At 45.0% G+C, this 14,944-nt stretch overlaps 4 protein-coding genes across 4 annotated transcripts; 3 read left to right on the top strand and 1 right to left on the bottom strand.

Annotated features, from left to right (window-relative positions):
* Nucleotides 1-1,730: 1,730 nt before the first annotated feature.
* Nucleotides 1,731-2,144, top strand: F5147DRAFT_657248 (uncharacterized protein; the record flags this gene model as incomplete). Its single annotated transcript, XM_041434240.1, has 1 exon — nucleotides 1,731-2,144. The coding sequence occupies one exon, from the start codon at nucleotides 1,731-1,733 to the stop codon at nucleotides 2,142-2,144; it is 414 nt and encodes a 137-aa protein (XP_041287495.1).
* A 4,381-nt stretch (nucleotides 2,145-6,525) lies between these two features.
* F5147DRAFT_779097 (uncharacterized protein) lies at nucleotides 6,526-7,365 on the top strand (the record flags this gene model as incomplete). The annotated part of the gene is made up of 2 exons (XM_041442245.1): nucleotides 6,526-6,921; nucleotides 7,018-7,365. 2 exons carry the CDS (start codon nucleotides 6,526-6,528, stop codon nucleotides 7,363-7,365), a joined length of 744 nt encoding a protein of 247 aa, XP_041287494.1.
* A 341-nt stretch (nucleotides 7,366-7,706) lies between these two features.
* Nucleotides 7,707-7,940, bottom strand: F5147DRAFT_417443 (uncharacterized protein). The gene has a single exon (XM_041429719.1). It carries the CDS (start codon nucleotides 7,906-7,908, stop codon nucleotides 7,741-7,743), a length of 168 nt encoding a protein of 55 aa, XP_041287493.1. The 5' UTR covers nucleotides 7,909-7,940; the 3' UTR covers nucleotides 7,707-7,740.
* Nucleotides 7,941-10,854: 2,914 nt separating this feature from the next.
* F5147DRAFT_537124 (uncharacterized protein) lies at nucleotides 10,855-11,395 on the top strand (the record flags this gene model as incomplete). Its single annotated transcript, XM_041430177.1, has 3 exons — nucleotides 10,855-11,011; nucleotides 11,069-11,254; nucleotides 11,307-11,395. Coding segments are annotated over 3 exons (432 nt in total), but the record flags the coding sequence as incomplete, so codon positions are not given.
* Nucleotides 11,396-14,944: the final 3,549 nt, after the last annotated feature.

The following is a 14,944-nucleotide window of genomic DNA, read 5'->3' as shown; positions in this document are numbered from 1 at the left end:
AAGGAAACCCACCACCGGGAGCAGCGCGAGATCCTGGATGATGCCATGGTCTCTAGGGCAGAGGCCGAGACGGCAGTCAGAGCTGCAGAAGAAAGAGTTCAGAAACGTTAGAGGCGCGCCTCCAAGAATAAGGAACAAATGAACTCACTACCTGCGAGCAACCGAGAGTGACCAAGAGACGTTGGACATCTCGCCGAAAAAGAAAAGAGGTAAAATAAGAACCTCTGGTCGAAACAGAGATCCAGTGGGAGCTCTAGTCGACCAGGCGCTAGATAGATCGGACCCAAGGGAAAGGGAGAAGGCATGGATCCGGTCAGGCAGGTGGCGCCGAAAAGCTACATTGGCCAAGCCTTAGGACGTCTGGATAAGTCATCCAGATGAAACAAAGACAAAAAGGGAAAATGTATCAAGAAAGGTCGGAGGGACCCAGATGACGAGGACTCAAGCGACTTCAGCCCCAGTTCTTCGGACGAGTCCTCCAGCACGTCTCGACGGCTCGAGTCTAGCTCGAGTGGAGGAAGCACCTCCCGACGACGTAGAGCCAGGAAGCGTCGAAACCAGTCTAAGAAAAAGAACACACTTAAACCAATTCCACCGGTCAACTATGACGGCTCACCTGACTGAAGAGCCTACCACCAGTTCCTCACTGAAGGAACAGCATACGTCAAGGATGGGCAAGTCGAACGCAAACGGCGTGTCTTCATCCTGGCCCATTACCTGAAGGGAAGAGCGTGTGAGTTCTATGTAAGGGAAGTGTCTGGGGACCCATACCGTTGGAGGCTCAGAGACTTCTTTACCGAGCTCTTCAATTATTGTTTCCTGTAAACTTTAGAATGGAGCAAAGAGCCAAATTGAATAAATGTTACCAGAACTAGAAGACAGTGCGAGAGTATCTATGAGCTGAGTGAACTCTGGAACATGATTGGGGATGTGGAAGACCGGCAGAAGGTCTCTCGATTCTGGACTGGGCTAAACCCCAGCATCCAGGCCAAACTCTGGAAAAAGGAATTAAACCCTGAGTTGTCGAGTTTTCACGAAGTTAGAAACACGGCAGAAATAATAGAAATAGCTCACTCGGTGCCTACCCACCGGCAAGACCACAGGAAAGCCTTCCCCAAGTGCCGGAGGAATGAATGGAGGTGGCAATAACACCAATCGCCGGGAAGAAGGACGGCAGCGAAACAGGGACAAAGAGAACTGAAACTCGCATAAAACTGATGGAGGGTCCCGGAGGAGAAACGGCGCTGTCGAAAACGGACAGAATCGAGGTCAGAGGAGGAATAACGGACCAGGAAAAAGCTCACCTCCAGAGAGAAAACCTGACCATCTGAGTCAGGCCGAGAAAGAAAGACATGCGGCGGAGGGGCTGTGTATGTGTGCCATCAGCCAGGGCACATCTCTAGAAACTGCCCAGACCGTACCACTGTCAAGCGGTCCGGGGCCAACAATGCTCCCCCTGGCGTGCAAAACTTTAGCATACAGGTGGACCTAAGCGAAGCGGATAGAGTAACTCACCAGAATGAGAACGTGACCTCCAACGGGGCCACAGATCTGTCATGCGCTGCAATGGACTTCTGGCATGAGACTTTGACTCCGGGGACGAATTGGATTGGGTTAGCGACTCGGAGGAGCCAGCAATACCCCTGCCATGTGGACGCAGGCCAACCGCCTTGCATGATGGACCCGCGGGGAAGGAAGACTGGGCCTCTAGAGGCACGAAGATCAATGCCATGGGCGAACCATTGGCGATGCGAGCCAAATACGTACTAGAAGGGGGATTTTACCTTTGGGAACGGAGGCCATGGCTGCCCGCTGATACCGAGAGGTTCTTCATCTATAGCGTGTCTGAAAAAGAACATGTCATCATGGATAAAGAAAATAGATGGGAGCATGAAGTAACGGTGCCCACCCGTAAGTTGCTGGACCCGAAGTTCTGCCTGGCAGAATGGTATGCACGAAAGGTTAATGAACTACGGGGAGAGCACCCCCACACATGGGGAAGATGGAGGCGGGAAGAGCCTCGCCCAACGAGGTCCATGGATACTCCTCTGGCTGCCCAAGCGGAGCAGCTATTGAAACTATGGGGCCATTATGATAACGACCCCCCACCCCCCATGCAACGCGCTAAACCCAGAAAGATTTGAGTGCGTGTCTTCTTAGATAGATGATCTATAGATAAACACCTACAAAATCAAAAATCTCCACGGTCAGTGATTCAGACAAATACCAATGACTGATAACGTGGTTGTTCGTGGGTGGCTGTTTACACTTCCCCAAGCTATGTTCAGACAAAAATACTTCCTGTGAGGTCAGTAGCAATACCAGTCAATCCAACAGTATGGACGCAATAGAAAATAAAATAAACAGAATGTAGTCAGCCCAACGGTATGGTGATGACAAAAAGAAATTGATTCACTCCAATGGTATGGCAGTGTTTAGAGAACAGAGAAAAGTCAGCCCAACAGTATGGTACTGAAAAAAGAAATAGATTGATAAGGGAAACCCTTCCTTCAGTAACAATGCTTCTTGTAATAAATTTACTACAGAAAGTTGTGCGAAATTATAGCAATCACCCCCTCAGCACAAACAGGTAGAATCAAAGGTCAGGACTAATCAGTGATCAGTAGAACTCTTAGTTCACTATTGAACCTGCTGCCAAGGAACTCACGATGAGTATTAAACAGAATCAGGAACGGACGTCCTTGGATTTCAGTACCAAGTCCCCTATTCAACAACTAAAGTCTAGCAGACAAAGAAAACCCTGGCTCAGTATCACTACTCAGATGAGTGAGGTCAAGCGTCACTATCAACTTCTGAAGTCTTCCCACTAAGCCGGTGCTTAGATGGACGTAAAGACAACACAAAGATCTTGAAACAAATTCAGACAATAACACTGAGACGTGAATGAACTGAACAGAAAAAGAGACAAATGAAAAGAAACAAACAAACAAAGAAACAGAAAAAGAAAGAGAGAAAGAAGACAGAAAAGAAAAGAAAAGAAAAGAAAAGAAAGAGACTAGAGGTTCACCAGTAGAAAATCAAAGAAAAAGTTTGCTCACTGTTGAGCACAGTGAGCTCAAGATATTTCACAGTTGTTGACGATGAGCTAAAGGTATTGCTGGATGTTGCTTACAATGACCTCTCAGTTAGTTGCTTAACAGCTCTTGTCACTGTTGTTGATACTGATCACACTTCACACTCAAATTTATTTTGTGGGGCTTAAAAGTTCCCTATATATCTTTTTTATTGGCAAAAAGTGGGGTCTTATATAGATAAATTATGGTGGCTGTGTTACTATTTCCCACGTTCTAAGGGGAATAGGCTTAGTCAGATTGTACCAATACTATTTACTGTAGTCATGTGCTTTATAATTTGTGTCATCAAGCTTTAGTCATCTCAAAAAGGTTGCTTTGTCATGATTTGGTTTAGGGTCATAGGTCACCTGACTGTTAGAGTCATATAACTTAGTATCATGTGACAAATATTAAGTAACAGACTGATTATGTTATTTGTTGGTGTCTTGTTATAATGTTACTTTATTGACCGTAGAAATGACGCGAGCCGTGTATTTAGAGTGTTAAGAAAGTTCCCACAAGGCAAATTATGCAAGAACTATTTTACACTGTTACTTGACATGTGTGGGATTCAGTCTGAGTCATTGTTATTGCTGACTAAGCAGAATTTACCGCAAAATTAAATATACAAGAATATTCAGCCTATCTGAGTCTGTCTGAGAAATGAAAATACTATCTGAACTGCAGTCTGAACCATAAAGTAAAGGAAGATTGTTCATAATGATTTCTAGGGTATCGGGCTCGTGAGAGAGCATTAGTCATCCATGCACCGAACCGGTTTGGTGCAGGTCAACGAGTCTTTCTGTAAACTAACCTGATAAAGTCTTCAGGTATGCTCCACTCTCCTTTTGCCTTGTGCGTGCGCAGAAGTCTAGGAAGACTTCTGTGATAATCTCACCCGAAATCGATTTGTCAGCATATGCAAGCGGGTCGCTGGCGCTTGAGAATGCCTGGAGTGTCTTCACAGCGCTCTTACTACCAGAGAAATAGTCGGTAAGTCTGCTATTTGCATTGCAGGTGGGCTGTATCTGAAATACTTCAAGGTATTCAAGCATTCGCCGCTTGTGTTCCAACAGGTGGAGCTCTTTGCGGCACACCGAATACGGTAAGAGTGTCTTTCTACTGCATGCACTCACATCTGACTCTTTCTTCCAGCCCTGCAGAGGTTGTTGATGGGCGCATCTCCACCAGCAAATCGAAGAGATCACGTGTTAGGGCACAGCGATAGAAAAAGATTGGGATGTTGCCTGTTTGTTTGGTGAGTGGATGCTCCAGACATCTAATGCACGAAACTCACGAGGAATCCGCCAGTGCTCCCATGAACTCCAGTATGCAGCGCTCGTCATTGCAAAACAGTAGCCCTCCAAGTTGGCTGGTTGATGCACTTGGACATCTTCGACATCTCCAGGTATGTTTTTGTCGGTTGCCTTCTTCATCTTTGTTGATTCCTTGCATGTATTGCATCGGAGTTGGGCGCCGAGTGCTGTCTCTTCGCAGATAAGACCGTGGAGTTCGCACGGCCCTGTGCTTGTCCACCCTTCCCAGGTGGTCTCCTTGTCAGAGCCGCATCGAGGACAGGTGGCAAGTTGTGGGTAGTAGAACGGGTGAATGACATTGAAGGGTTTGATGTACTGTGTTACTGGCTCGATGTCTTGATGTCCGAGTCCCGAGTGCTTTTGAATATGTATGTAAGACGGGGGCACGAATCGAGGCCCGAGCAATGGGATATTGAGGCCTAACTTATGTGTAGGCTCAATTTTCTTTGAGCGAGGCCGACTCTTCTCCCATAGGCACTGCACGTATTCGATGACCTCGGCCTCCCACCTCAACTGAAACTCTGGACATAGGTGGTTCTTATGGTTATGGGACTCTTTCCATATGCTGACTCGTTTTTCAACCTGTGTTTAATCCGTCATTTGACGAGTCAATGACGACGTCTCTGACGGCCAAAAGAAAAACTTATGTTTACAGTCCAGCTTTCCTCAAAGGCATTTTTATCGATAGGCAAGACGGCCGCCGAGTTTTTGAGGAGGTTGAGGACTACTTTAGGCTCGAATACTGACATGTGTAGTACTGGTGGAGGTGGAGCCACAGACATGTTTTAGGGGGTTCTGAGTCCTCTTTGACCTTTGACAACTACCATGCTATAGCGTCTTGACGTGATCCCTGCTATACATATATTTTCTGCACGCGAGCTACTGCCATTGAACGAATATTGTTTGAACTTCTGATTGGTGGGTTGAAATTCCAAATTCACCACATCGTTATTGGAGTGCACACCGATCGCGTAAATTCAGGGAAATACTAATTACTAGTTACACAGTAGTTCAATACTCAATGGCCCCACACATCCATATTCCCTCCTGCAAGTCTACTGCAGGGAGAGCTAACACACATACTAGCACACATACAAACACAGAGAAAGTGCTTGATGTGTTCACCGGCAGCTACGACACTGTCAGAGTTCGGCCAGACATCCAGATTCATCCCGCAGACATTGCGCGCTTCATGCAAGTCGGATTCGACGACCAGATCAACTCCTTTGCGACCCGCTTGGGCTTTCAGCCCACCGTTATTCAAGACATCTACAAAAATGTGAGTAGCTACAAAGACACGCAGAAGGTGGTGAGGGCCATGCGCATTGCTGCCATGGAGTCAGCTAAAGTCGAGATCCAACAACTGAGGAATCAGAGGCTGCAAGAAGATTCAGACTCGGAGGACTTGTACGAGAGGCCAGAGAAGGCCAAGGCTGAAATGGAACCCAAAGAGGAAGAAGATTCAGACTCGGAGGACTTGTATGAGAGGCCAGAGAAGGCCAAGGCCAAGACGGAACCCAAAGAGGAAGAAAACGATTGAATTGGCGAGTAGCGAGTAAGCGGCATTTGTAAAGCTATCATGTAACTATTCAATGTCAGTATGTACCACAAATACAAAAGATAAACCAATTTCAGAGTTCTCACCTTGGAGATATGGCCTTTAGAATAATAGGACCGGGCCGATGGCTGCTCTCCGTCGAAACATTGTGGGACATTTGTAAAGCTATCAATGTAACTATTCAATATGTCAGTATGTACCGCAAATACAAAAGATAAACCAATTTCAGAGTTCTCACCTTGGAGATATGGCCTTTAGAATAATAGGACCGGGCCAATGGCTGCTCTCCATCGAAATGTTGAAACTGACTCCCTGAGTTAACTGAGGACGATCATTCTCATAGGATGCAGGACGCCAGACGCCAGACTCCCTGGGATCGTTTTCCGGCTTCGGAAGTCGGACCCCCTGCGAACCCTTGGAATCTTTTCGGCTCGCCTGTGGTGAGCCCCCCCCTTGCCATGACCAATTTTTCCACTTTGCAGCATTTCCAAGTCCAAGTCATGTGACATGTCAAGACCAACGCGTCTGACCAAACATATGTATGAGTACTTTCCGACCCTCTAGCTTGTCAACCAACATGGCACCTCTTGTACGATGCTACTGCAAAGTTTCGAATTGCAACGGTGTTCTTGTCGCACCTTATGTTTTTCGCTCACATGAACACTCTGATTTACGCCAAAGAACTCTTGCTGATCAGGCTCACTTTACTCGACGCGTCGGGCAACACATCCCACAGGCTCATGCAGACGTTCGACCAGTTCCTCAAGGATTTTTGGTTCTGTTACATGAACCTCCTCCTCCCTTGTCTCCAGAGTTTAATGATCCTTTGGATGATGCCATCTTGGACTCGGCACTTACAGATGAAGATTTAGGTATTACAACACCAGGCAGCCCCTTACCCAACCTTGGTCCCAATGTCTGCAGCCCGGATGCTCTCCTTGCTGCCATAGACCATTTTGATGCATACAGCGCTGTAACGATGGCTGGTGCTCGACCCTTGACAGCTCATGATGCGCACAGGCTTCCTATTGACCCCGGGCAACGTGCTTTCAAATGACACCTTGCGAAGACTGTCAAGGAAATGCAGAGAGAACAAGCTACTCTTGATGATGAAGAGAGGATACAGGATTTCGATGGAAATGGATGCTTTGATGGACCCGATGAAGAAGAAGACCATGCGCCTATACAGACAGAACCAGGGGAGGACAACCCTGATCCCTTCCTTCCTGACAACGACTACTTCTCAGAAGACCACATGGATCTTTCGCACCTTCCTCACCATCTGCTAGTAATATATGCACTTGTCTCATGGCTTCACCTCCAGTTTCATCTTCCACGGGTTGCATGCAATGCACTCCTTGTGATATTGACTTGTATCATCAGTGAACCCATGAGGAAAGTAGATAGCAATATATAACAATATATAGTACATAATCACAAGAACTAGCATAATTTTACTATCGACAATCACATTGTTATGTTTGGCCTTATAGAGGAAAGATGCGTCCCTGATTATCGTATAAAATTTTATGAAATGCCATAACGAAAGGGAGGTTCACAACTCCGAAGCATCAAATAATTGACATGAAAATATAAAGCTTTACAATGCTTTATCTAATTGCAAAATTTACATGATATCTGTCAGAATGATACTACCTGGAGTAAGTTAGACAGAACTACCGAAAGTGCCAGCATGACAGATTGCCTGCAACAACCTGCCATTTTGTCACCAGCACCAAATTATTCTCATCCTCAGCATTCATTTTGTGAAGCAAATTAATTTTATTTATATTTAAATACTACATATGTAGTTACAGGACAAAAAGAAAACAGAGAAAGATAGCAGAGAGATGAATGAAAGGAGGGACCGAGGCCAGCAAGGAACCACGAGAAAAGGCCAACAAGGAACCACGAAAAAAGGCCAGGAAGGAGCCACGAGGAAAGGAAAGGGAAGGACCATGTCACAACCCCTTAAACGAATTAACGCAGGGCAGAGACTAGGACTCAAACTCAGAAAGATCACAACAGAGGATAGGCAGCAGGTACATCTTGGATTGCTCACTTGGAGATACAAGAGGTTTGAACTAAAGAACTACTGACTACAAGACACTACCTATATACATATATTGAAACGGAGATCGAAACTGAGTATGAACTAACTAACCAATGAGAATAATTAAAGGTATTGTACGATTCTATATATATATACTATGATGTCATAACATGTGCCGCAGCTGCAGTAAGACTCTGGAACATTCCAAGAGTGTCGCGTGGCATGATGTCATCGTCTGATAATTCACATGATTCAGGTACAGGGATATTTGGTAATTCTACAATAGACGCCATAGGCACTTCTTTGACTATAAATACATTCTTAGGTTTATCTTTAGGTACAGGCGCTATACTTGTGCGCTTAAAGGACTTCGAATTTAGAAAAGTATAGTGGTTTGTATTTGGAACTCATGACAGACCACCATGAACGGCCAGAGGAAGGAACCATGAGGAAAGGACGGACCACCATGAATGGCCAGGAAGGAACCACGAGGAAAGGAAGGGCCACCATGAACGGCCAGGAAGGAACCATAAGGAAAGGCCAGGGAGGAACCACCACGAACGGCCAAGGAAGTACCACAAGGAAAAGGCCAGGGAGGGACCACCACGAATGGGAGGAACGAAGATGCTGAGTTGAGAGGTGGTGGTAGTAGTGGTGAAAGAAGGATTGAAAGGAACTTGCGTGAAAATTTCCGTCCTGCACAAACAATGACAAATCAATTTCAACCACTTGCGCTGGTCACATGATTTGAGGTTGTCCGAAAATTCTAAGGTAAAATTTGAGGCTAAGGTGATAGTTGTTACGACACACGGTCGTGTGCAACTAGGATAATCTAACAGCGACAACCACGACAGTGGTACCGAGTGCTGAGAGTCGTCGGCCTTTACAAACAAGCAAAGGTTGCGTACTCGAACGTAGCTCGTGGTGGTTAACGAGGGGTTACGCTGAGATGATAGCAGGGTTTACAGACAGTGAGAGGCGTCACTGAAGGTACGAGTCGATGTCGAGCAGGTAGCTTTAGCGGGACAAGGAGTTCAAGGGTAAACCTAGTAAGATTAAAGTAAGGAACGTCTACTTTAATCTTTGACCTTATATAAGGCTACTCTTCGTATCTAAGCTCAGCCTAAAGCTGGGTTCTAATCTGCTTATCTACATGAGTCAGAGATAGCGTCCATGAGGCGGGCTTCTATCGTAGATAGGGTCCATGCGGTACCCTTCTATCAGTACATGAGGCAGCACGAGGCTTGCCTTCTATCTTGATAACATAAATAGGTCTTCTAGACCTATGTCGTCATGTGTCGTCACGTGCGGTCCAGACCGCTTATCTAAGCCGGCAGTTGCCGCTTATCGTCTATTATCATCTATCGTTATCTGTCGTCATCTATCGTCATAGAGCTGGTGAGACTCCGGTATCGTCTATAGCCGTGCGGTGGCAGAGGGCTGTCTTGCTGCCAGGGGACTCATGCCATGTTACTGTAACAATAGTCACGTGCATGATCTTGGATGACATTGTAATTCACGCAATATTTGAACCAATCTATATAGTTTTGTAAGTCAAACATAAATGAGGTAATATGATGTTGCTCAACAAACGGTACCTAATTACACTATCATACCTCGCTGGTTGAAACTCTCATAAGAATATAAATTAGGTTACAAGTGCTAACGGTTCTTTCCACGATAAAGTCTTATATCACTTGGTAGTTTGAAACATAAACGAAGGGATATGGTATGAGTCAACAAATATAACTTAACTATGCTATTGCATATTGATTGCTGCAACGGCGCAATGTTGTAATCTTGTCGCGAACTCCTCATGGTAAAATGAATTTTCAGAGATTCATGGCTATGTACCGATAACTAATATTTATTGCCATATACATAGGTATATTCAGCTGTAGCATAATGATATCATCTTATACTTCCCACGGCTACAAAATCAAGGACTCATGAATTCACTGATGTTTTACTCTCAATTGCACCCGCCATTGAAACTCCTTTCATAATGTTTCAATCCAGCAATCGGGTACTTGGTGTGGACAAGACCATCTACACTCTTCCTGTCTGCCCTTCTTGCTGCGAAGTCTTCCCTCCTGCAGGTTCACCACATACTGTGGATACTTGTCTGATCTGCCTTGATGACCTTTTCCTGCCAGGACACACTCTGTGGGGTAACCAACGAGCAGTCAAGTCCCCAGTGATAAAATATCCTTATCTCCCACTCTCCGAACAGCTGAAATCTCTCTTGAAGATACCTGGCCTAGAAGCACTACTGGATGTGTGGCGCATGAAACCTCGCATTGCAGGACAATACACTGATATTTTTGATGGTGCAATGTGCCACACCAAACTCAAGGATCCGAATGGTAAACTGTTCTTCTCGAACCTTCCTCACAAAAGGAATGGTCCAGACAATGAGCTCCATATTGGCATCAATCTTGGGTTGGACTGGTATGTATATAGAGCATGCAGGTATCTCTAGTTGCTAACAAATTGTGCTTGTAGGTTTTCATACATCCGCAGTAATATTGCACCATCTCATTCTTCAGCTCCAGTGTCGTTTTCAGTTTGTAATCTTCCCCCAGAGTATCGGTAAGGACCATCCAACATTGATTCAAATAAGTGTGATCTACTGATAATCTATAGATATTGTACATCAAATCTTATGTGTACAGGTATATTTCCTGGACCAAAGGAGCAAAACCCAGATCAAATTCAACGGTTTCTTCGTCCTATCATATCTGATCTATTACGCTTGTGGAAGTTTGGTATCAGGATTCCGATGGAATCATGTCCTCACGGTATGTGCATCGCTATTACTACATCTTGTTTCTGACCCTCATCTGAATGTCAGGGAGACTTGTCCGCGTAATTCTAGTTGCTGTTGTATGCGACAAACCTGCTGCTCATAAAGTGGGTGGGTTTGCTTCCCATTCACACACTAATTTCTGCACCCTCTGTTGGATCACTCTGAGCGACAAAACCACGCTAGCTGCCTGTCAAGAAGGAGGTATGTTTTTGAATGTAACACATTTGTCTCTATTGTTCAGGTTTGGATTTTCTGTAGCATTTTGCATGCGGACAAATGAGGAACAGCGTGAGCTAGGTGACCATTACCGAAATCTTCCAACAGCCAGCGCGCGCAAGAGTTTTGTCAAGGACTTCGCTACACGATATACACAACTCTCCCGACTACCATACTTCAACTTAGTCGAGCAGATCATCATTGATCCAATGCATAATCTCTTTCTAGGTAAATGACACGGGCTATTGCTAGCTATGACACAAACTAATGTTACAATCAGGCCTTGTCAAGACACATTTCTATAACATATGGGTACAAAGCAAAATTTTACGCCCAAATCATGAGCTCAACATGTTCCATGAGATGCTTGCAGATGTATGTTCTAGTCTTTTAAAGCATTCATTATCCAACAAATTCGCAGTTTATTGTACCAGGAGCATGTGGCAGACTACCAACAGATATTGGCATGCCATCTGGGGGATCCCTAACAGCTGATCAGTGGTTACTACTTTCGACCGTGTATGGACCCATCATCGTGAGTGACGTCTGCATTGAAGTTAAGTCTACTAAACTGTTGTCTTCTAGATACCTCAATTATGGACCGCATGCACACCTTCAGATGCCAGTGATCAGATACTCCATCAATGTGTGGCTGCCATCGAGAAGCTCGAAGCAGAGAAGACAGTTGAAGCTACCCGTAATGCTGACAACAGAAAGGCTCTATCTGATGCGAAGAAACGTGGGAAGGATGCTTACGAGGCAGAGAAGGCATGTATTGCCAGTCTGAAGCTGCAGGAAGCGGAGGTCAAGAATCAAGAGAAGCTTCGTGTTGCTGCTGCTAAGCAGGCAGAGAAAGCTAAGATCGCTGTGGAGAAAAAGGCGCGAGCAGCTGCGCAGAAGGCATGTTTATTATTTGCTGCATTTTGAAGTCATAAAGTTGATTGTATTCGAGGCAACCCACAAGCGCAAAGCTATGACACAGACAGTTGATGATCTCACCGAAGGAGAAATTCGCCCTGCTCCTCCTCCGCCTTCTCCTACTGCTCTAGCTAATGAAGGCTTTGGCAATGCTGATGACAGTACTGACATGAAGTTCTGCCTACATCCAGATGACCCAGAAAATTTCTTGAAGCTCAGTGCTGCGCTTCGTATCATTGTCCGACATCAAATATCTGACCAAGATATCAACAAAGTGGATAGGCTCCTTCATGAATATACTTCTGGGCTCATCCGTGTGAGTAAAAATCACACGTTGTCTTCTTAGATAGATGATCTATAGATAAACACCTATAAAACCAAATATCTCCATGGTCAGCGATTCAGACAAATACCAATGACTGATAACATGGTCGTTCATGGGTGGCTTTCTTTATGCTCCTAAAGTACAGTCAGCACAATGAGTTCTGCACAAGAGTCAGTAGTCAACAATCAATCCAACAGTATGGATATGAAACACAACGATCAGAAAAACAAAGAACCAGTCAGTCAGCGATCAACAACAAAAACAAAACAAAAAAACAGCAACAAGATTAACAGGAGATACAGTCACCCTAACAATATAGAGATGACAACCAACAAACAGACACTCTTCCTAACACTTCACACAGCAACAAGGATTCGTACACAAACTTAGTGCAGCAAGTTGTGTGGTGTTACAATGAGAGTCCCCCTCAGTTACAAAAACAGGTGAAACTACCATCAGACCTAGTCAAGCCTCTGTAGCACTCTTAGCCTAATATTGATCCTGCTGTCAAGGAACTCACAATGAGTATTCAAACAGACTCAGGAACGGGCAATCTTGGACTTCAATACCAAATCCCCTTTCAATAGCTAAAGTCTAACTTGCAATGACTACCCTTGACCGGTATGACACACAGATGTATGAGGTCAGGTATCACCGTCAACACCTAAAGTCTCCCCACAAGACTATCCTAAGTCTTCAGTGGACAAAAGAGACAACACCAAACTTCTGGGTAAGAATGAGACTGAAACTTTGGTACTTGAGAGAAAGTTGATAGGTCAAGACAATCAACAACACAAGACCGCTACAACAGAAACACTAACACAATCATGCTCACGTAGACTGTTAGTAACAACAATCACAACACACAGAGACAGCGATCACAGAGATGGTCAGTACAGTTAGTCACCAACACACCACACACACACACACACACACACACACACACACTTGAGACAGAGAGAGAGAAAGAGACGAAGAAACAGAAACATGAGTTTCAGTCACGAATCTCAGACACAATCTCAGAGAAACAGAGAGAGAGAAACAAACAAACACTCAGACACACAACCACAGAGAAAATCACAGAGAGATTGAGACACAGACAAAGACACAAAAAGAAACAAAGAAATTCGGGCAGACGATCAGAAGAAAAACAGAAGAAGAAAAACTAGTCTTGCTAGTTGTCAGACACAGTGAGCTCAAGGTATGTGCTAGATGTTCAGCACAGTGAGTTCAGATATGTGGTGCTGGTTGTTGAGCACAGTGAGCTCAAACCTTTTGCTACACTTGCTGGATGCTGATTCACACTTCACTCACAATTTTATTCTGAGAGTATAAAAGCAGGGAATTTTTTTTTTATTGGGCAAAAAGCAGCTCCTTATATAGACAAATTAGGTGGCTATACTACTAGTTTCTCACACTCAAAGTTGTAACTTTAGTTTGATAGTACCAAGTTACACAGTATCTTTGAGCCAAAAGTAAATATTCATAACTCTAGTTGGTATAATGATGAGTCAGCAAGAGCTGTGCATGGCCCATGGGTCAGGTGATCCCTTGATGACTCAGCTAGAAAAGAGTGAGAAATGATTACATAATGTGTGGATAGATGTTTGACATCTGTGGCTGATAAATTATTTGGTAGCATAATGACATAGGGTGCATTGTAGGACTTGTAGTCCTTGTAGCCTCGTAGAGGCTATTTTTGCAGTGTCCCTCAGGTCCTAGCGCAGCACGCGCTATCACTACCACGGCACGCATCCTTCCTATCATCGGCCAACGGCCACGGCGCATGCGTGCACTTCGGTTTGCATCCGCTTTTCGTCGGTTCTGTCGTGCATCCTACTCCGTCCTATCCATGTCCTCCGCTTGTCCATTGGTGCGTATTTTATCTCATTCGCGTTAGACTGATTATATTTTTGGAAGTGATATCGCGTATGTTTCGTTACTTGCGTTATAGACCCTTAATACGTATTACCGTTATCTTCTTGGTTCCGAACAGCGCTACGCGCGCTACAATATATACTTTAGACTTAGGAATTTTCATGTATCTTCTTTTCCCGCTATTGAAATTATCATCCGTTTGCACGCATCACTCAGACTCGAAGTCAGAATCCTTCGGCCGACTACGTCGCACGCAGTATTAACGGTCGTGCTATCGTCCACACATCGCTCGTTGCATCTCCAGTCAGAGCTCCCTTCCCTCACTATCGTCACATCGCATCTCCTTCGCATATCCGCTAGTTGCGCGTTCATATAAACCGTCAGCTTTTCTCCACATCTCCACGCTCCATCAAACTTTCGGCCGATCGGTCGCACATCATATCGCACCTTCGGCAGCTCGCTCGCGCTCGCATCGCTTCAAGCGCAACGTCGCACGCTCTTCCATTTTCAGTTACTCTTACCAGTTCAAAGTTTCCCCTCCATATTTTTACTTAGAGGAATCGTTCTCAGGAGCAATCCCCTTGGGCCGAATCTATACTCGCGTCCAGAGGTCTATTTGAGTTTTACCCCACTTCACCCTTTCTCCCCCTTTCACCCCTTCTCATCTAGCTATCATTCCTCACACACAGCGTGTTTCACGGTTTGTAAGCTTTCCCACAGGGTAACCTTATGTGGACGTATTTTTCACAGTCACCTGATATGTGTGAGAATCCTTCTGAGTCATCTTCATGGCTGAC

The sequence above is a fragment of the Suillus discolor genome (assembly GCF_016758755.1).
Source record: "Suillus discolor strain FC423 chromosome Unknown F5147scaffold_80, whole genome shotgun sequence".
Classification (NCBI taxonomy): domain Eukaryota; kingdom Fungi; phylum Basidiomycota; class Agaricomycetes; order Boletales; family Suillaceae; genus Suillus; species Suillus discolor.
Note: the sequence above shows the minus strand (reverse complement) of the source record. Positions and strands in the feature narration are given on the sequence as shown.

Excerpts from the sequence above, each read along its gene's own strand:
- F5147DRAFT_417443 (XM_041429719.1), bottom strand. The coding sequence starts at position 7,908 with ATGGTCCTTCCCTTTCCTTTCCTCGTGGCTCCTTCCTGGCCTTTTTTC.